Here is a 21,625-nt window from a genome sequence, read left to right as displayed (position 1 = left end):
ATGTCCCTGACCTCTGCTAGATCCCATAAATTCACATGGAGCTTGGGGACAACCTCTGTCTCTCAGGGGAACAGTCAGCCAGAAACTTTAAAATTCCAAATAGATTGGACCCCTTACATAAGGATAACTCATGTAGAAGAACTCAGGGATATTGTGTGTGTGTGTGTGTCTCACACACAGAGAGAGATATGCAGTTAAAATAAAAGCAAACTCTATGAAGCCAAATAAAATGGACTACAGTAGACTGATCTCAGATTTAAGATGAAAAATCTTTTGCTGTCTTAATGTCTACAGTAATGAATGGCATTAAAATGCATAATCACAGAGCTTTTATTAGCCTAGTTCTGGGAAGTTAAAAATGGCTTCATTTTGCTTTGGATACGATTGATATTTTTGCCAACCTATTACTTTTGGCTCCCAGATTTTAACTCAGGGGATGAACACAACACTACATTTCTTTAAGTCAGAAAATGTCATAATTCTCAACCCAACAAGATTTAAATATGAAACACAGATCTTTGTCACATATGGCAAAGACCCAAAATGCAAGACACAGCATAGAAATTTCAGAGAAGGAAGATCTTAGTGATGTCATTGTTATCATTGCATTTCTGAACAATAGTTGTAGAATCTCATGATTCACACTGAATGGCTCAGAGATAAGTTTGGGCCTAAAAGGGAGGGCATCCCTGACTGACATAATATAAATACTACTGCTGTCGTGTAATACAATTTCTAAGTACTGAATACAATGTTAGCTGCTCTTGCTGGGGACTTGGCCTCCTTATCTGTACAGAGTGAGATACCTAGTATGCATCTGAGTGCTGAAAGAGTTCATATTTTTCAGTAAAATGGATAGCAAATAAGTTCTAGTTCTCAGTTCTTAAGAATGAATACAGATTGTGCCCTTCCCTCACTCTCCTTTCTTACATACTGTATTTTCTATGATTATGAAGCACAGAGACAACTACTTCCTTGGTCCATATCTCTCCACGTGATACTGCCCCGACTCACTCTGCCACTGTCTCTGATTCAAATGGACATGAAATGGCAAAAGAGGGATCGTATTTCCCCACCTGCAATTTCACAAAGTTAATGGCTAACACTGTATCAGAATGTTAATGCCTCATGTTGTCTGAGAGAGATAATACTCAATAATACTACTTCGATCTTTTTAAATGTTCTGTAATTTGATTCTCAGACTATTGATATTCTCTTTTTCTTATGGCTGAAGTACCTGCAAGGAGTAGGTGGAATGGACAAATATAATCATAATATAGGGCTTTGCAAAGGTCAAAGAGATGAGCCACTGAATTTCCCATTCTCGTTGCAACTTTGTAGATTTGTACTTCTCAGTTAATTCCCTTTCCTGAAATGAAGAGAACTTGGCTATAGGTACTTGAATTCTTTGTTGGCTGGGCAGATGATAGAGCACCCTAAAAATCTAGAGGCTTCGTCAATGCCATGAAATATAGATTTGGTCTTTTAGCCTGTGTGGTCTAAATTCTACTTTTGATTAAAATCTTTTTTCAACTCATTAAGTGATGGGTGGATCAGTAGAATAAAAATGTGGAAATCTGATGGAAATTACACACATTTTGATATGCATAAATACCTTCTGAAACTATACTTTAGGTATGTGGATAAAAGACAAAAGAAGGCTTGTGCAAAGGGAAAATTTGACAGATTTTTGTCTTTGTCTTGTGCTGTTGCCTTCCTGGAGTTTTTGGGAGAGCAAAGGTGCAAATTTAAATTAGGTCATGTGATCAGTTTATGTATGTATTTAATATCTAATAGCACACACATATCCGGCAGGGATGGGGGTGAGTGGGTTGTGTGTGTGTACATATATGTACACTTTATATATACTCCATATATATATATATATACACACACACACACTTGATGGAGTAGTGTAGTTTACAGGTTTTATAGTTTTAATATACATGTGTATATATACACATTATCTCTATATAGGAATTATATGGTGATGTGCATGGTAAGGGTTTCATCAGCATGAGTTTGGGCTAGTTTTGAAGTCATGAGTGAGTGGGATAATGATACAAGTGCTTTCAGATTGAAAGATGAAAAGCACTATGTAAGAGCAAGGTATTATTATTCCTTCACCAGGTACGCACCAGATCATCTCAAACAGATGGTGATAAAACATTTACATTATATGCCACCATCGTGTATTTTGCATGAGCCATATGTATTACAGAAAACTATTTTAAGTAATGTTTTAGAGTCTTTAAAAATTGTACTTTAATGCCTTCTTTGTGTGCCTCTCTGTCCATAAAGCCAGGTGCCTCGGTATTACTAGTCCAATTGTACAAGGCTCAGAAGGAGCCCTAAAAATATCTAAAAATGACCAGATATGCTGCCTTATACCTAAAAATGCCTGATTTATGGTCCAATTTCAAAGGTCATTCCAGTGCAAGTGCTGGTCCTATTAGGAAGCTGGGAATTGCCCCCAAGATAGAATTTTAAATTAGTGATCTTTTTGTTATAAAAAAAAAATCTGATACTCGTCCAGTCAGAATCTTGCCTATCCTGGGTCTTGGACAGGTTTAATTTAAGGAGAATTAAAGAGGGAAAACATTTCTATGACAAATTACGTTTTTTAAATGACAACACTTTAAAGTTGCCTGTAGCAGAGCCCCCTCAGCTCCTGCCTTGGCTAGGTCCACAAAGTCACTCTGAGACCTTGGGGGTTAGTATCCACAGGTACAGTTTATTTACAGGCTTATTCCCACCACCATTTCACCATGTACAGTTGTCCCTTCACCGCCTATAAGAGAGAGGTGCTACCTCCCTGCCTTTTTCCTTTTCTTTCTGCTCCCCCTTTGGCATTCTTCCCCTGAGGCTTTTATACAGCTCCAGACTAATTAGGCAGCAGCTGTCTTTGCTTCCCCAATCAGGGCCAGGTTATCTCCAGCCAGCTCTAATTTATTCCCCTAAATGGGAGCTGGCTTGCAGAGCAGGGCCGGCTCCAGGCACCAGCCTGGCAAGCAGGTGCTTGGGGTGGCCGCTCTGGAAAGGGGCGGCACGTCCAGGCATTCGGTGGCAATTCGGCAGATGGTCCCTCACTCCCGCTGGGAGCAAAGGACCTCCCGCCGAATCGCCGCCGCAGATTGCGATCTTGGCTTTTTTTTTTTTGGCTGCTTGGGGCGGCCAAAACCCTGGAGCCGGCCCTGTTGCAGAGGGTTGAATCAGCAATCCTATACCCAAAACCCTGTCACATGCCCAATGGTTGGAATGTTAGAGTAAGTTCCTGGGGAGATTAGTGGTGGCAAGGAAGATGGCCAATGGGACATGAAATATTTGCCTCGTGGCTCTTCAATATATTACAGATTTGTCTGTAAATCAGTCTACTTACCTACCTTGATGGATATATAGATAAATATGTAGACACCATATCTATAGTGATGAGATTTCACATGATAAATTGCATTTATTGCATATTTTTGGTTGCCCAAAATTGTAGTAGGTTTTTCACTCAACCAGATATAGTTCTATTATTTTTATTAGTTGATTATAAACACAGGATTGAGATTTTCTTAAAATCTATGAACTTTAATTTAATAGCGGTTTAAGGTAATTCCCTCTATAAACTTCCATGATCCTAAAATTTGCTATTTTTCCTCAGAAATATCAGCACTATGAGTCAAGGAGTACATACTGTTTCATGAGTGAATAAATCTTACTAATAGAGTCTAGCCCTAAATGCAGAATATGCTTTCTGAAAATAAAAAATTCATGCATGTAATGTTCCTCCAAGCGACTATTTATTTTAACTAGGCTAAAATGATTTGTAGACTTTTCTATGAAAGGATGTTTAATTTATGTACCATATGTAGCTCTTCCAAAGCTTCACTATCGTTAGTGTTGTTGTGATGGTTGTTGTTTTTCTTCTTCTTCTGCCTGAGATAGAGGATACAATAGGCAAAACCAAAGCTTTCAATTCCTCTTGCTCAAGGGGATATCTGTACTATTTTAATGAAATAATGCAGATATCATGATTAATGGGAAGTTGATGTGAGAACTGAGGAAGTTTTATCATTTCGACTATAAATTTGCAAGAATATATGGTCAAAGTTTGCCCTGTTGCACCTGTGCAATGCCACTGACAGGAGTAGAATCTGATAGGCTGGTTGGGCTAGTCTGTTGACCAATTCTCTTAGCAGGTGTTGGAACCCTGCAAGAAAATGCTGACTTCACCAGGTACACTCCAAAGAGATTTCCTTACCAGTCCTTGAGTGTCTCCTCTATTTCCTTTTCCCACGGTTCCATTGATTTTTTTCAATGGTATTTCAATACAGTAAATTGGCAGCACAGGGTGATTGCATACAGAACCAGTGACATGGTGCTTAACCCTACAATTGTGATTTATTTTAGTTTATTCTACTGAACAGTTCTGGCATTCAAATTAGTTGCACTTCACTTGGCCAGGCAATAAATCACATAAACAGGCAATTAATTACATTTGAAATTAGGAAAACCTACAGAAAATCAACTCCATCTCAACAAAATGGCAACTAACCTTTTCTTAGCTAATAAAAAAACAAGCAATCCAATGATGTAATAAATGAAGTATTGACTTGGGTTTTCTCTTTTGGTAATTAAATAAGCATTTATTTGTCCTTTACGGTATCAGAATCACTTGATCATGCAAAATTTCCTAGTGGTTTCCTCTCCAGTTTTAATAGCATTGACATGGAATTTAGGGTTGTCTTGTAAACTCACCTGCTCAGATAATTGTGCTGCTTACCTGGTTTCAATTCACCGGTTTTACCCAAAGAAGAGCTATAAGATTTTGAAAGAATGATCTTTCTTTGATAATGTTGTAAATATTTTACTGTAAATGGGATATTCTCAAAATCTTCCTTTCCCCCAGTTCCCAAAGATGAATTCAGGAAGACTCTCGGGGCCAAATTCTGCCTTCACTTTTACCCATCCCTCCCCAGTATCTTCAGCTGAATTTGGCTCTAAATCTGCAGGAGCTGGATAGCATGAGAAACAACTGCATTTTATTAAGCCAGTGAAAGAAATAAGTCGTTTGCAAATAATAAACAGATTTGATGAATCCAAATCTATTCCACGCTCAGTAAGGAAAGCTATCATTGCCATGCACAATTGTTCGATGAAGCCAATAATATCTCCCAGTATAAACTGCATAATAAGGTTCAAGTCAGGTTGGTTTGTTACATTGGAAAACACTTCATTTTTTATATTCATTGTGACTTTGGTATATTATTCATCTCTCTAATGCTCTGCTATGTGATTGTAATAAACACTTGGCCACAGGATCACAGTTTTCTCCATTAGAAAGAAAAGCTTATTATCTTTAGAGCATGAAAGTATGGATCTTCACTCTGGTTTTTTTTCCCTTACAGAAGCTGCAAAGAATCGATCCTCCTGACTGTTGTTCAGCCTTACCCTGTAAGTATCTATATTGTTTTCTGAATTAGTTTCCTAGCAACATAGATGCTTTTGTCTGCCTATTTTCTGTCTGTCTCTATCTTATCTACATAACAAAAAATATAAGTGAAACAAAGGCTGTGCCTTTAAAGATAAAATGTAAGACTATATACCACTGCATGCATCAGTGGAACAATTTAACAGTGATTTAAATAATAATGGTATGTTTTGACTTGTACTACTAGGAGTATACCTAGTGCTTAGAACAGCAGGCTGAGTTCTATTCCCAGCAGTCCTACTGACTTTCTGGGCAGACTGACCAACTCTCACAGTATGTCACCGAGACTCCTATTTGTAACCAAAATCTCCCAACTCCTGATTTAATAATGTTATCTCCATCAACGTGGGAGGGGGATCTCAGGACAGGTGATCTGGCAGTGGGAGGGCCAGGAGGGGGTGGAGCAGGGAGCTGGGAGGGGAAAACCCCATCTGCATGCTGTGGTGAGAGAGCTTCAGCGGCTGCTGGAATGGGAAGTCATGAGCTTTGCCATCTTGAATCCCAGAGCTCAAAAGTGAATGGCTCCATTGGCTCACTCCCTACAAGACAGGGATGATGCTGGCTTGCTGTTGTTTGAGGCGGGAGTGATGGGCATGGCTTGGTGAAGGGGCATGGCTTGTGTGTGTTTAGGATGGAGACTCAGGCAAGGCAGGGAGATCCTGAGAGAAAAGCAGCCAGGGAGAGCAGGGAACGCGGAAAGCAGAGGTGCTTATCACCTTCCCCTGTAGGGGGGCTCAGTGCTGGGTGGGGAGAGAGAAGGAGCCCCAGTTGGGTCTAGGGGGTAGGAGGCTGAAAGGAGAGTAAAACTCGTATTGCCTCAGGATCTGGAGGGGCTGAGTCTTTTGGGTGGGAGGCTGAGCTGGACAGGAAGGGCCATTGATGGGCTAGAATCTCAGTTCATTGAGACATCATTTTGTGATGAAAGATAAATATAGCCAGCTTCCCCTCCCTGCTTATATGTTTGTAAAAGGAGAATTAAACCAATAGTAAAGGATTAAAAGGATTAAAATATTGAAATGGGCAACCTTATATGTAGATTTAATTTGCTAAAACTTTAGCTCTGTGTGGGTGGAAAAATCAGTGCGTCCAGGGTGTAATTGCTTTTACAGAATACAGATTAAATATATTAGCCATTGTCAGATTAAATGTCCCACTTTATACATTAGAAACATTACTGTCAAAGAGGCATATGCTTAGTAGAAAGTCATATGGCAGCCTGTTTTCCAATAGTAAATGCTGCAGCGAGAGCCAGCCCACAGGAATGGGGAGCTGGGCCAGCCCTGTGCGACAAGAGCCACCTCTCCAGGGTGAGCTTTGGGTTGGCTTGCTCTCCAACCTCCCCGCCCGGGCCTCCCAGTTCCTGAGGGCAGAACACAACCCCCTGCCTCCCCCAAACATATCACATCCCGCAGGGGTAGGACCCAACCACAGGGTCTCCCATCTCAGGGCAGGGACTCAACCCCCATTAGGCCTTCCATTCACAATCTTCCTGAAATTAATTTGAAAATGTTGGTCAGTAGGTTGCTGGGTGACTGTGGGCAAGTCCCTTAACTTCTCTGTGCTTCAGTTTCAAGCTCTGTTATATGAGGCTACTTACCTACCTCACATGGCTGTTGTGAGGCATAAATCAGGATTACAATGCACTTTGAGATCTTTAGTTGAAAGGTGCTATTTCAAATATGTGGAGTTGAGCAGTATGATAGCGCTTTACGGCCATGTTCTATGCTGAGCTGACCAATCCTGAACCTGTGTGAATCCTGGATCTTAGTGTGTAGGTAAGCAAATGAGAATCCAGTCCTGGTGGGCATATGCTGCGACTCCTCAGCTACAAACTACACTAACTGCAATAAAGAGGGAGGGAAGAAAGGCCAGGATCCCCAAAGGACTGCACATCTCTCTCTCTCTCTCTCTCTCTCTCTCTCAATCTCACACACTGCACATCTCTCTCTCTCTCTCTCTCAATCACACACACACACACACACACACACACACACACACAGCTATAAGGTCCCAGCTATGGAATGGGGCGTTAATTAATCTGCCCTTATCCTGTATCCTTCCAGGTAGCTAATGCCACCAGCGGCTATAGCAGGAAACAGTGCATGCACTCTCCAACAAGACTGTACAATGACTGCTGCACTAGAATACTTGAGGCAGAGTGAGCAGGGGGATTGGCCCCATTAAACATATGTGCAGGCCAGGCACCACAGGACCATTTACCTTCATTCTTTTGTTTCTTTTTAACCAAGATCATTTTACTAATATTGAGATACAGACTTTACCTCCAGTCATGCACATGCCACCCCATTGTAGTCAGAAGTCTCACGGAGGTAGCTGGGAGCAGAATTAGGATCACTGTATGTTTGATTATAATAAATATATATAAAACATGAAAAAAAAGTTCTCTTACACACATTTTTGAACAAGTCAGTGTAGTCCCTCGTTTGACTGATTTGAGTGTTTGCTTTAAAGTCATGTGAAAAAAAGGGATATATCCTGTAATGCAGTTATATGTAGTTCAGTGAGCTGCTGTTATATTCAGTACTGACTGTAAAGTGTAACACTGTACATCTGTGCAGTGTTCTGGCCTGAGGTTGTTTTGCTTTTGATTGGATGATCAGGCTCTCTCCTTTGCTGGGCTACCTGGCGTTGATGTGAAGTAGTATCCTATATGAACTGTGACTAAAATGAGAACAGAATTACCTCAAGGTCAACCTTAAGCACAAGCAAACCAAGCAGCTGATTGGGGCCTTTCATCCCATGTGACCTCAGGATACTCACAGTTCTTCCTCCAGCAGGTGGACCAGAGGGGAACGTAACTCATGACCTGATCATGCTTCCAGGAGACGGGAGTCCCTACTCTTGCTTGGGGCCCCACAAATCAGTAGGCCTGTCCCAAGGTACCTCCTGGTCCTACACTCATTATAACACAGATATTAAATAGCAAGGTGGAGTAAAACCATCAATGTTATTAAAATAAAGAGTTTCTTCTCCTTAACTGTGAGGCACCCACCATTAGACTAAACCAGGCGTTCTCAAACTGGAGGTTGGGACCCCTCAGGGGGTCGTGAGGTTATTACATGGGGTGTCGTGAGCTGCAGCCTCCACCCTAAGCCCCGCTTTGCCTCCAGCATTTATAATGGTGTTAAATATATAAAAAAGTGTTTTTAATTGATAAGGGAGGGTCACACTCAGAGGTTTGCTATGTGAAAGGGGTCACCAGTACAAAAGTTTGAGAACCACTGAACTAAACTTTGCTCATGTCTGTTGAAGCCATGTTTTGGGTCAGGAGAAGGGCAGGTGCTCACAGTGACCAGAGCCAAGGGAAATAGCGTGGAAGCGGGACACACAATAGTTTTCTTCAAAAAAGAATAGCAGATCCAACTAATTTGTGTGTGTGTTTATACTACCCCTCCCCGCTCACGGACTATGCACTGCAAGGCGAGGGACCTCAGCATACCCCATAGCTAGCAGACAATGCCTGCACTCTGTTTGGGACTATGGAACTCTAGCAGGTGCAGAAACCAGGTTAGTCTCCTAGTGTTCTTTCGTTGCTAGATAGGTATACTAGTCACCTGCTGAATAGAGGTTCTGGGGCACCTCGGGCATTAGTGTGGTAAAGGCCATTTTTCCTGAGTAGGGCTGGTTGGAAAATGGTCAAGATTTTTCATGACAAAAGTTGAAATAGTTTTCATTCTGCTGGTTTCAAAAAGGAATGATTTTAGTTTTATTAAAAATGTTTCACAAACTATTTACTGTAGATTTTAGTTTTAAAATGTTCTATGTTTTTCTTTTTCTTTTTTTCATTTTCTTTAGCCCAGGTTACCCCTCTTTTTAACTTGTTTTCATTTTCCCAGTGAAAGTGGGGAAGGGGGATAAAGAAAGGAACAATCAAAAATCACATTTTTAATGAAAAATTTTAGTTTTGAAAAAATGCAATTTTGACATGTATTTTATTAGAAAAATTTCATCCAGCTCTACTCCTGAGGAACATTTGTGTTCCCATTACTGCAGGAAAAATGCCCACCAATGGGAATTACAGGCTTATCGTTATTTCTTTATTATTTTTCCTAAGAGAACAGTTTACACTTGCTGTGTTTAGCGTTTGTATTGTTTTCATGCTTAAAATGAACTGTCCACTACAATTGTAGGTGAAAATAGCAATAATGCAGATTGATAATACTCTGGTCTGCTACTCAATGTAATTCACTTAGTATTTTTTTAAAACTTTACAGATAGGTTTTGTTTAAGCTCATTCATTTTAATTACAACCAAAACAAAACACTGTGATCTTTTGTTCTTCCTGTCAATCTAATAAATCTTTCGCAGGTTAATTTGAATATCATCTCTGCTGATAAGAAAATGATTGAACAGCTGAAGCACTTGAAGTAGTTTAAAGTTTTGTTTTTTTGGAAGTTTGGTATTTGATTATCATTTGAAACCATTTTATTCTCTAAATGGATTACCATCCCACAAGGTATCTTATTCAGTTTAGTTAATTAACTGGCCTATTGTGTTATGTGTTCAGACTTTGTGAATGGAACTCATTTCATAGTCTGATATGCTACTTTCTTCATTAACCCTTTAAACTCCTAGGGTAAAATCCTGACCCCACTGAAGTCGTTGGGAATTTTGCCACTGACTTCAGTGGGGCCAGGATTTCAACCCTGGAATGTAAGGTAGTGTGATGGAAAAGGACAAACAAGTCCAGTTTCCTTTTTATGGCCTTTTAAAAGAAGTGCTTTTGGACGTATACATCCATATGTCAAACAAAGTCAACATTTATTGAAAAACTTCAGTAGATTACACAGATTCATGTGAGCATGTGAATTATAGACAATGTAGCCAACCCTTGTGATTTGCTTGTGAGTCTCATGATATTTGGAGTTTTCCTTGAAAACCTAGTTCCTGGAATCACATAATTCGGAGAGAGTCCCAGCTTTCATGTAAAAGAAAAAATAAGTTTCTAGCCCTCACAGTTCTGGAGAAAAGCTTGAAAACATGAAGTGAGGCTCAGAAACCATTAGGCAAATTAAAAGAACCCAGAATGTATTTTTTTTTTAAATCTCATGATTTTGTAGCCAATCTCAAACCACATTTTTTAAAAAAACCTAGGCACTTCGCCATTTTTTCACACCTACTCTTTAGACCTTGTCCAAAGTACAACTTTTAAACAAAACTTTGTCTTTCTAATATGCTGGGACCAAGTCAGCTACAGCAACACTGCAAACAACTTTTAAACAAGTTTTTAATCAGTTAGAGGCATAGTTGGCTCTAAATCTGTCTGCACACAACATGGTTAAACCTTGGTTAGTAACAATGTCACTGAGTGTAGCACTCCTAACAGAAGTCTTGTATCATACCTTGTGGTCTTCCAGGAACAGCTATTTTGTTGTTTGGGCATGACCTCCTAACTGTGTTTTGTATAACAGGTTCGCTTGTCTATCGGTAAATATTAGTTACCGTCCACACACAAACTGATAAAAAAAATATTTCCATTGATGATAATCGAAGTTTACAGATGGGCAAAGTAAGAAAAATGCTGCTTGAGAACTTACTAGACTTTGATATAAGGAAATTTACTTCATATATTTTGACATGTGATGTTGACAAGCTGTGTTTTAACAGTTATAAAGCTTTAACTTTTTGAAGCTCCGTGGCTACTGGCATTACATAATTACAGTCTCAGCCCTCTATTGTCTGACACTCCCTGATAATTTCCCAGAAGTGTGAAAATTTAGATAAATAAAAACAGCAAAAATTCTTAAAATAAACATGTATATTATCCATTGAAAGTATTAAAAAAAAAAAAAAAAGAATTCTGCCAAGCCAATCTATCTTCCTCCCACCTCCATGTGCAGTACAAGATCCCTGATTTGCATTGCCCCACCTGTTGATGGCTTTTCTCCTTGAAGGTATTTTTCAAGCACACAATTCCCATTCTGAGGCAGTATGCGATAACTGTCCAGGTTTTCCCAGAATGCACTTGTGCAAACAATTTGGCAGCATCGGATATGTGAAAATAAGAACGGCCATACTGGGTCAGACCAATGGTCCATCTAGCCCAGTATTCTGTCTCTGACGGTGGCCAGTGCTAGGTGCTTCAGAGGGAATAAACAGAACAGGGCAATTATCAAGTGATCCATCCTATTGTCCAGTCCCAGCTTCTGGTAGTTGGAGGTTTAGGGGCACCCGGAGCAAGGGTTGCATCCCTGATCATCTTAGCTAATAGCCACTGATTAATCTATCCTCAGTGAACTTATCTAATTCTTTTTTGAACCCATTTATACTTTTGGCCTTCAGAACATTCCATGTCAACGAGTTCTACAATTTGACGGTTTTGTGTGAAGAAGTACTTCCTTTCATTTGTTTTCAACCTGCTCCCTATTCATTTCATTGTGTGCCCTAGTTCTTATGTTATGCGAAGGGGTAAATAACACTCCCCTATTCACTTTCTCTAGACCATTCATGATTTTATAGATCTCTATCATATCCCCCTTAGTCGTCTCTTCTCTAAACTGAACAGTCTCAGCCTTTTTAATCTCTCCTCATACGGAAGCTGTTCCATACCCCTAATAACTTTTGTTGCCTTTCTCTGTACCTTTTCCAATTATAATATATGTTTTCTCAGATGGGGTGACCAGAACTGCACACAATATTCAAGATGTGAGCATACCATGGATTTATATAGTGGCATTCTGGCAATATGTTTTGTTTTGTTATCTATCAACATTCTGTTCGCTTTTTTGACTACCACTGCACATTGAGCACATGTTTTCAGAGAACTATACAGAATGACTCCTTGGCCTGCCTTATTAAATTTATGCACTTGACTTGCCAGAATTTATGTTCCTTTCTGTTTTCCTACTAGGATTCGACTTCCAGTTTCTAAAGGATGCCTTTTTGCCTCTAACCACCTCTTTTACTCTGCTGTTTAGCCATGGTGACATTCTTTTGGTCCTCTTACTGTTTTTATTTCTATATTTATTTGGGGTATACATTTAGTTTGAACCTCTATTATGGTGTCTTTAAGTAGTCTCCATGCAATTTGCAGGAATTTCACCTTTGTGACTGTTCCTTTTAATTTCTATTTAACGAGCTCTCTCATTTTTGTATAGTTCCTCTTTTTGAAGTTAAATGCTACTGTGGTAGGTTTCTTTGGCAATTTTCCCCTAAAGGGATGTTAAATTTAATTACATTCTGGTTGCTATTTTGGAGTGGTTCAGCTATGTTCACCAGATCCTGTGCGCCACTTAGGACTAAATCAAGAATTACCTCTCTCCAGTCAGAAAAATGGAAGAGTGCCTCAAGCTTATTCTCTCTGGTCCTCTCTTTCCGACACATTTTGTCTTATCTTTTACCCTTCCAGCTCTCATTTTCCACCCTCTTCTGCCCCTAGTTCTCCTTTCCCTCCCAAACTTACCCTCCTCCAGTTCTCTCTTTATTCTTCCTCACATGCTCTTCTTTCCTTCTGGTGGCTGGATCTGGATTGGCTGATGATACTTTCAGTCACAGGACCTACTGTCCTTCCTGCAAAAGCTGCTCTGTAGAGCTGAGTGTAGTGCAGCACCAACCACTCCTCACAGACACACACTTTTTCCTTTATGCCTCTCAGCTGTTGAATAAGAAACAGAGGCCACTTCCACATGAGACATAACCAGCAAGAGTAAGGGGAGTAGCAAATACCGAGTATCAAAGGAGGTATAACTGCGCAGGAGATCAACACACCAGTAGTATAGATATGGAGAGAAATAGGCCAGGTAGGAGGCCAGGTGATATGTTCCAGCATGGGGGGAGGGATAACTCAGTGGTTTGAGCATTGGCCTGCTAAGCCCAGAGTTCTGAGTTCAATCCTTGAGGGGGCCACTTAGGGATCTGGGGCAAAATCAGTACTTGGTCCTGCTAGGGAAGGCAGGGGGCTGGACTCGATGACCTTTCAAGGTCCCTTCTAGCTCTAGGAGACAGGACATCTCCATTAATTTATTATTTTATTATTTTTATTTATTATTTATTTAGCATTCCACTAAATCTGGAAAAAATCCTTGGTTTCAGTAGAATCATCTGGGATCATCTCCGTAAACTTGGATGTCTGATGATTTAGCGACTCATCATTGTTTACTATAGAATGAACCAGTTGATTTTTCCATGATGCTTTCATTAAAATAAGTATCGGCAATTCTTCACCTTGGAGGCATGTGCTGTGTATGTGCATAGCCAATAACTGCACTAAAAATAGCAAAATATAATTGGTTGGCTCTGATTCACAACATTGTTTTAAAAACCCCAAACAGTTATCAAATGCCAGGAATAGGATAGCTACTTCAGCATTGAAATTCCTGGGTCAAAAATTTAACAGTTACCGTACACTGAAAATAATCCGTCAGTGCACTGTGGTTAAAACAATATATGGAGCTATACCGATCTCATAGAACTGGAAGGGACCCTGAAAGGTCATTGAGTCGAGTCCAGCCCCCTGCCTTCACTAGCAGGACCAAGTACTGATTTTGCCCCAGATCCCTAAGTGGCCCCCTCAAGGATTGAGCTCGCAACCCTGGGTTAAAGCAGGCCAATGCTCAAACCTCTGAGCTATCCCTTCCTCCAATATTATGAATTGTACAGTAAAAATCTGATTTTTCAGGTTTTTTTTCCATTATTTTATTACAGTACTTATACATGCATTGTTGGTGTTGCAAACCAGTTGAGATGTCTGAGTGAACAGCTTCACTTATGGCTTTGTATTGGTATATTTAATTTGTCTATGTACATTACTTACTATTCATCATAATATGTTCATGTATTTTATTTACTTGCTAAATTTTGTCTCATGGAACTGACCTGAGGGACCAGGGACAAACCAAAACATCAACTAATTTTATTGGACTAAAACATCAACACATTCTTCTTGTATGAATACAGTTTTCCCTATTTTGTGCTCAGCATGGAATATGTTTTGTTTCATAGTAAACTACAGATCAATTATAGGCCGTAAGCACTGGCAAACCTAAAACTGAGGTTGGATGTATACAAATAAGTATAGTCTTTTAAACTACTTTATTTTCCAAGCATATGAATGTGGACTCTGATTTGACATGCACTTTGCCAAAGTGACTTTCCTTCCCTTTTCTATTAGTCTGAAACTGGTGTTTTGTTTAGGGTTTTTACCTGCTACCTTATTCTGAGCTGCTAAATGTCCCCTTTCCTGAGCATCAGTAAAGCTATATTGTGGCATCAGTCCTGCTTCTGAGAGGAGTCTGAGCAGGGCTTGTGCAAAATGGTAGAAACAGTTTTATTTCTCAGAATTTCACAAAAACTGTGATTTGACTGCAAAAAATGTGCTAAATGATGAAATTTTCCATTTTCACAGTGAAAACTATTTCACATTTTAGCGTAAGTTAACAAACATTGGATCCAATTTTGAAAAGTTAACATAATGAGAAGAATAATGAGACAAGGTATGTGAGGTAATATCTTTTATTGGACCAACTTCTGCTGGGAAAAGAGACAAGCTTTGGAGCTTATACAGATTTCTTCTACAGGTTTGGGAAAGGTACACTCACCCACCTTATCTGTAATATTTTGGGACCAACATGCTATAACAACACTGCAAACAAGAATAATAAAACTTCAGTAGAATAGTTCTTACTCTGCAACAGTGACATCCACGTGTATAGAGAGCCCCACTGAGGCTTATGAGACCAAGGGTTTATGATTGTGGATCCCTGTGCAGGATCAGGGCTGTAAGATTGTAATGTCAAGTATATGGGGTGCAAAGCCACGGGGTGTGAAGGTGGTATTCAGTCTTCACCCTTATATCCCCTCCAAACAAACCTCCAAGGGTGTATTACTCCATCTTGTTCACAGACCAAACTAACTGAGATACCATATAAGAGTCTTGAGTGTGCTATCTGTTGGCTGATTGAACTATTAATGAAGTTGTCCATGAGAATAAAACCTTAGACCATAGGGAGAAAGGTATTTTTATTTCATTGTCTATACACAAGTAAACATGATACAACTTCAAAGCTAAATCTGAACTCTTAACCGAAAAAACTATTATTGGCAGTATTTAAAAGCATCAAAGAGTCCTGTGGCACCTTATAGACTAACAGACGTATTGGAGCATGAGCTTTCGTGGGTGAATACCCACTTCGTCAGATGCATCCAATACGTCTGTTAGTCTATAAGGTGCCACAAGACTCTTTGCTGCTTTTACAGATCCAGACTAATACGGCTACCCCTTTGATACTTGGCATTATTTAGGTTGTGCTAGTATTTAGTTTGCATTTACATATTCTGATTCCTCCATTGAAATGGATCCTCACATTTGCAAAAATAGTTCTAATTAGGATGCTTTTATCTCAGACAGTGCAAATATCTCACAATGACAGACACATTGCATCAGTGTAAATACCTCCTGCTTAAGGTCATTAACTGAGAATAATGTCTTCCATTTGGCTAAAAGATGGTGCATCAGAAACAAATGAACCTGCCACTCTGTGATTCATTAATCACTGGTATGCACAGGCTACAAATATGAAGACATTAAGATGGAACTCACGTACTGCATATCCCTTCTATTTTCTTACTGGTCTTTTGTTAGACATATGAATTATGAAAGTTAATAAAAACTATTTTTCTTTTCTGAATTAGTTCATCAGTTTTTAGAATGAAAATACCAAGAGCCAGGTTGATGTGGACATGAAAACAATGAGACACGTATGCCATAGTATGCCTAAATGCAGAGGCCACATCATTATTAAAATTCTTAACCAGCTGGGACAATTCTGTCCAAATATTTGGGAGGGCTGTTCCAGTGCAAATTTTCACTGTTTACAAATGGCCCTGGCTTCTATAAATCTGAGGGCAGGTCTGAGGGCAAAGGCCACTCTACACCCTCAGACCTGTCCAGGGTCCCTGGCTGGAAGCCAGAGTGCCAGCCCTCTCCCTTCCTCCACACAGGAGATAGGAGAAATGGGATCTCCATGCTGTGTGGGACATAGAGGCGTGTCCCCTCATCATGCAGTGGTACACTCAGGGTCCCTGTCCAAGCAACCCATTGTGTTACAGGGACTTCATTTTGGAACCATTTAAACCCACAAATAGCTCTGGTATCCAGCAAAGTTATGACAATATAATTTAAACCCCCAACCAAGATTTCTGAGATTCCAAATAGAAGGTGAGAAAACCCACACAGCAATTTTGCCAATATTGTCATATGGGAAAAATTCCTTCCAGGCTTCAGACAAAACTTGTCAATCAGCCTAGTCCCCGGCATCATAAGAGATCTAGCTCTAATGGCGTGTCTCCTGCTCTTGGTGCAGTCTTTCTTGAGGTTCCAGCTTTTTCCTAACTGATCCCCTTCAATTCACCTACAATTAGACCAGTCCATAAACTCTGAACCCAAATTGAGTCTCTCCATCCTTCAACTTCAGGGCTTGCAGCCTTCTTTTGTTTCCTTGTTTGTTTCTTAGAGGCAGCCTGGCATGGTGCTGTGGCCTCTTTGTGATCTTGGGCCTTTCTGCCTCCCTTTCCCTCTGTTCTCCTTCCTTTATAGCTAGGCTTGTTTTCTTTATTGGTCAGAGCCTCCACAGTTGGCAGTTCTGGCAGCTGTGCTGGACTGTGGTCAGCCTGATTGCCTGTAAGCAGGGAAGACTCTCCCCTCCCTTCTACCTTTTTCAGTATGGGAAGCCCATTACAGGTGGGTGAGGGCAGGGCTGGACCAGAGCCAAATTGGTGATTTACCAGTATTAAGAGCAAGCAGAAACTATTCCCTGCCTTGTCAGGTGAGAGCCAATCAGCCAGCCCACTCATGGCTCTGCTTTCCACTGGCACCAGAAGTAGAAAGGTAAGGCTCCATTCCTTGGATACTGTGTGAGATAGCACCCTGCACACACTGGAGAAGGGAAGGCATGAGAAGGAAACATCACCCTTTCTCTCTCCCATACACACAAACACATTCCGAGAGGATGAGGGGAAGTAGAAGGAGCATGTGTAGCACTGCTCCAGCCACTTCCCCTGGGCAATATAAACTTCAGCCTCTTCTGGAGGAAGGAGAGTGTCCCCATTGCCTCCAGATATGTTAAAGTCACACCCTGGCTAGTGAGGAGAGCATTGCCAGAGGGGCCTCAACCCATACGCTACAATTGACCAGACAATTTCCAAAGCAACTTTTGAACATTTGGGCCTAAATCTTTGAGAATATGAAGTCATCTTCTGTTCAGTGCTCCTGAAAACACTGAACAGATACACATATACATCCTTCTGGTCATTCATGTAGCGTCTGATATCTAGTGACCGTGTTGTGTTGGGTCTCTCTAACAAAAAATTGTCAGGAGACTGATAAAGGACTAACGCAGTTACATTTTGGGGGGAAAGAATCATTCTCCATGTTTGTTGCCTTGAATTCTCTAGCATGTGGTGATGATTAGACCAGAATAAATTTAAATAGTGGGTTGTGCAGTATTTTCACTTATCTGGGGATCCTGATATGAAACCTGACCTTCATTCTAGTTCCCTCTCAAGCTTTCTTGAGAGTATCAAAAGAAACTAAATGGGACCAGTGCACCATTCTTTCTCCCTCTGACAAAAGTGTATTTCAACAAACCTGAATTGCTATAGAGTGTCACACAGCAGCAATGTTCCTTTTGCCAAGCCCTGAAGTGTGTCCATTAGCAGATCAGTTCACAACTAGAGAGCAAGTGGTCTTTTCCCTAAAGCATTTCAGAGGAAGGTTACAGCTCTGGAAATTTTACTGTGCTACATCATTCACTGGGAACTTATGTGGACTGTGAAATTTTACTTTGTGTTTTGTTTTGGTTTTTTGTTCCCTTGCGTAAATTCTTGCTGTGACCAAATAGATTTTGACAGCAGGTATAGGCAAACAAACCCTAGCAAAATAACATCCTGCTATCCCCAAACTGTCCTCTTCCTGACTCAAACCTGTATTCAGGCATGAATCTTTACTTCCTCAAGAGATGCCTGGTTCAGGATCCCTGACATCCCACCCCAAACTTTACAGTACCCAGACTTCTCTCTACATTACTGCTTTCTATGTTTTGCCCCTCTCACTGAATGTGAGCGCCTTGGATTATTTTTCCACAGAGGAATTAGCTTGCATTTCTCTAACCTGATTCTCATTTTGTTGTTTTCTGGGTCATTGTTTCTAATCTTTTCAGATCTTTCTGTATTATTTACAGAACTGTTTTTTGCAATTCATCCCAATTAGTCTTACCTGGGAATTTCCTGTCATATAACATTTCTAATATGCAGCTTACAGTCAGAGCTGTCAGAGAAAGGGCAGATAAGCATGATCCATGAATGTGAGGAAGGGAGACACTTGTGTTTCCTGGCTCAAGTTTGGATTCAGGGAACTGGGATGATGCTAGGGTTTACTAATAGAATACAGAACCTTTCACTCCTAGTGCACCCAGTTTGTGTTTGGTGATATCTGTAGTTGCTGCAGTTCTTGCCACCTAATGGCTATTCAGTAGCCTGTGTGAAATGAGTTTCTGATATTAGTCTAGTTTCTAGAAGCCAGGTGTTTACATCACAAAAAATATTTTTTTAATTAGTCTTAACAAAGGCCAGGGCCTGGAAGGACATGGAGGCTGAACTAACTCCATGGTTACTATTCCTGGGCAAGGTTCATAGATTCATAGATTCTAGGACTGGAAGGGACCTCGAGAGGTCATCGAGTCCAGTCCCCTGCCCGCATGGCAGGACCAAATACTGTCTAGACCATCCCTGATAGACATTTATCTAACCTACTCTTAAATATCTCCAGAGATGGAGATTCCACAACCTCCCTAGGCAATTTATTCCAGTGTTTAACCACCCTGACAGTTAGGGACTTTTTCCTAATGTCCAACCTAGACCTCCCTTGCTGCAGTTTAAACCCATTGCTTCTTGTTCTATCCTTAGAGGCTAAGGTGAACAAGTTTTCTCCCTCCTCCTTATGACACCCTTTTAAATACCTGAAAACTGCTATCATGTCCCCTCTCAGTCTTCTCTTTTCCAAACTAAACAAACTCAATTCTTTCAGCCTTCCTTCATAGGTCATGTTCTCAAGACCTTTAATCATTCTTGTTGCTCTTCTCTGGACCCTTTCCAATTTCTCCACATCTTTTTAAAATGCGGTGCCCAGAACTGGACACAATTCTGGTTAGGCCTAACCAGAGCAGAGTAGAGCGGAAGAATGACTTCTCGTGTCTTGCTCACAACACACCTGTTAATACATCCCAGAATCATGTTTGCTTTTTTTGCAACAGCATCACACTGTTGACTCATATTTAGCTTGTGGTCCACTATAACCCCTAGATCCCTTTCTGCCATACTCCTTCCTAGACAGTCTCTTCCCATTCTGTATGTGTGGAACTGATTTTTTCTTCCTAAGTGGAGCACTTTGCATTTGTCTTTGTTAAACTTCATCCTGTTTAACTCAGACCATTTCTCCAATTTGTCCAGATCATTTTGAATTATGACCATGTCCTCCAAAGCAGTTGCAATCCCTCCCAGTTTGGAAGCATAGTTATAGGGAGTGTTGAAATTATACATTACTGTGCTTTGTGGATAATGGAGAATTAATTCCAGGACTATCAGTCCATTCATGCACTAAATTCTCTCTCTCTCTCACATGCGCGCACACACACACCAACCAACCGACCTTTTGGGTACTGGAATTTTACAGAGCTAATGAAATAACTCTTCAATGACATGGGGTGGGATTTTTAAATATACTCACCATTGGCCTACCTCAACTGTTGAAGTCAGTGGGTGACATCTGAGGCCCATTGAAGTTAATGACACAACTCCCTTTGACTTGAACAGGGCCAGTATTTCACCCAGTGACCTCGGGGGCGGAGGGGCGGGGTGGAGGGGAGGGAGAAGAGGGCAGAGTCAGACCAAAGCTGATTGCTTTTGAAAATCTCCCCCAGGAGCCCTAAGTATTTTACTGATCTCAAATTAACACCTTTCCTACTGCTGCTAAAAGCGGAAATATTTTCTTTTTGTTTGAGCAGAAGTAATTTGTTGTTAAAAATAGGCCAAATCATCCAATCATGACTCAGCCAAAACTCCCAATATTCAATGAGGGACGTGATCATTCCCCTCTATTCGGCATTGGTGAGGCCTCATCTGGAGTTCTGTGTCCAGCTTGGGGCCCCACACTACAAGAAGAATGTGGAAAAATTGGAAAGAGTCCAGCGGAGGACAACAAAAATGATTAGGGGGCTGGAGCACATGACTTTTGAGGAGAGGCTGAGGGAACTGGGATTGTTTAGTCTGCAGAAGAGAAGACTGAGGGGAGATTTGATAGCTGCTTTCAACTACCTGAAAGGGGGTTCCAAAGAGGATGGATCTAGATTGTTCTCAGTGGTACCAGATGACAGAACAAGGAGTACTGGTCTCAAGTTGCAATGGGGAAGGTTTAGGTTGGATATTAGGGAAAAACTTTTTCACTAGGAGGGTGGTGAAGCCCTGGAATGGGTTACCTAGGGAGGTGGTGGAATCTTCTTCCTTAGAGGTTTTTAAGGTCAGACTTGACGAAGCCCTGCTGGGATGATTTAGTTGGGGATTGGTCCTGCTTTGAGCAGAGGGTTGGACTAGATGACCTCTTGAGGTCTCTTCCAACCCTGATATTCTATGATTCTATTCTATGATTAAACAGTGCAAAAGTTTTCCATTTGGTGTTTGAATAAAAGGTCACTGACTGGTCACTGATCAGGGCTCACTCATGCAAACAAGCATGGTTGACAGCAATCAATGAAAAAGCCCCATGAGGAGATCCCAGTGACTGTGTGAGCACTTTGTATTGCTCCGGTCTGGTCGCTGAATAAGCTGCAAGCTTTCAATGCATGTGTCTGTATCTACTTAATTTTTCCATACCTCCAGGAATACTATGATTTTCTTTAATTATTTGTATCAGAGGGGTAGCCGTGTTAGTCTGAATCTGTAAAAAGCAACAGAGGGTCCTGTGGCACCTTTGAGACTAACAGAAGTACTGGGAGCATAAGCTTTCGTGGGTAAGAACCTCACTTCTTCAGATGCAAGTCTTGCATCTGAGCCCAGTACTTCTGTTAATCTCAAAGGTGCCACAGGACCCTCTGTTGCTTTTTACAGATTCAGACTAACACGGCTACCCCTCTGATA

General features: G+C 40.7%; 1 protein-coding gene across 1 annotated transcript in view; it reads left to right on the top strand.

The window, feature by feature from the left end:
* The window catches only part of FRMPD4 (FERM and PDZ domain containing 4), a 448,829-nt gene that overhangs the window by 403,111 nt on the left and 24,093 nt on the right, over window positions 1-21,625 (top strand). The window contains exon 6 of the mRNA XM_034772197.1: window positions 5,397-5,442. Coding sequence (XP_034628088.1) covers window positions 5,397-5,442 — 46 coding nt within the window. The remainder of the gene's footprint in view (window positions 1-5,396; window positions 5,443-21,625) is intronic.

This window comes from Trachemys scripta, chromosome 1, assembly GCF_013100865.1.
Source record: "Trachemys scripta elegans isolate TJP31775 chromosome 1, CAS_Tse_1.0, whole genome shotgun sequence".
NCBI classification, from domain to species: Eukaryota; Metazoa; Chordata; order Testudines; family Emydidae; genus Trachemys; species Trachemys scripta.
Note: the sequence above shows the minus strand (reverse complement) of the source record. Positions and strands in the feature narration are given on the sequence as shown.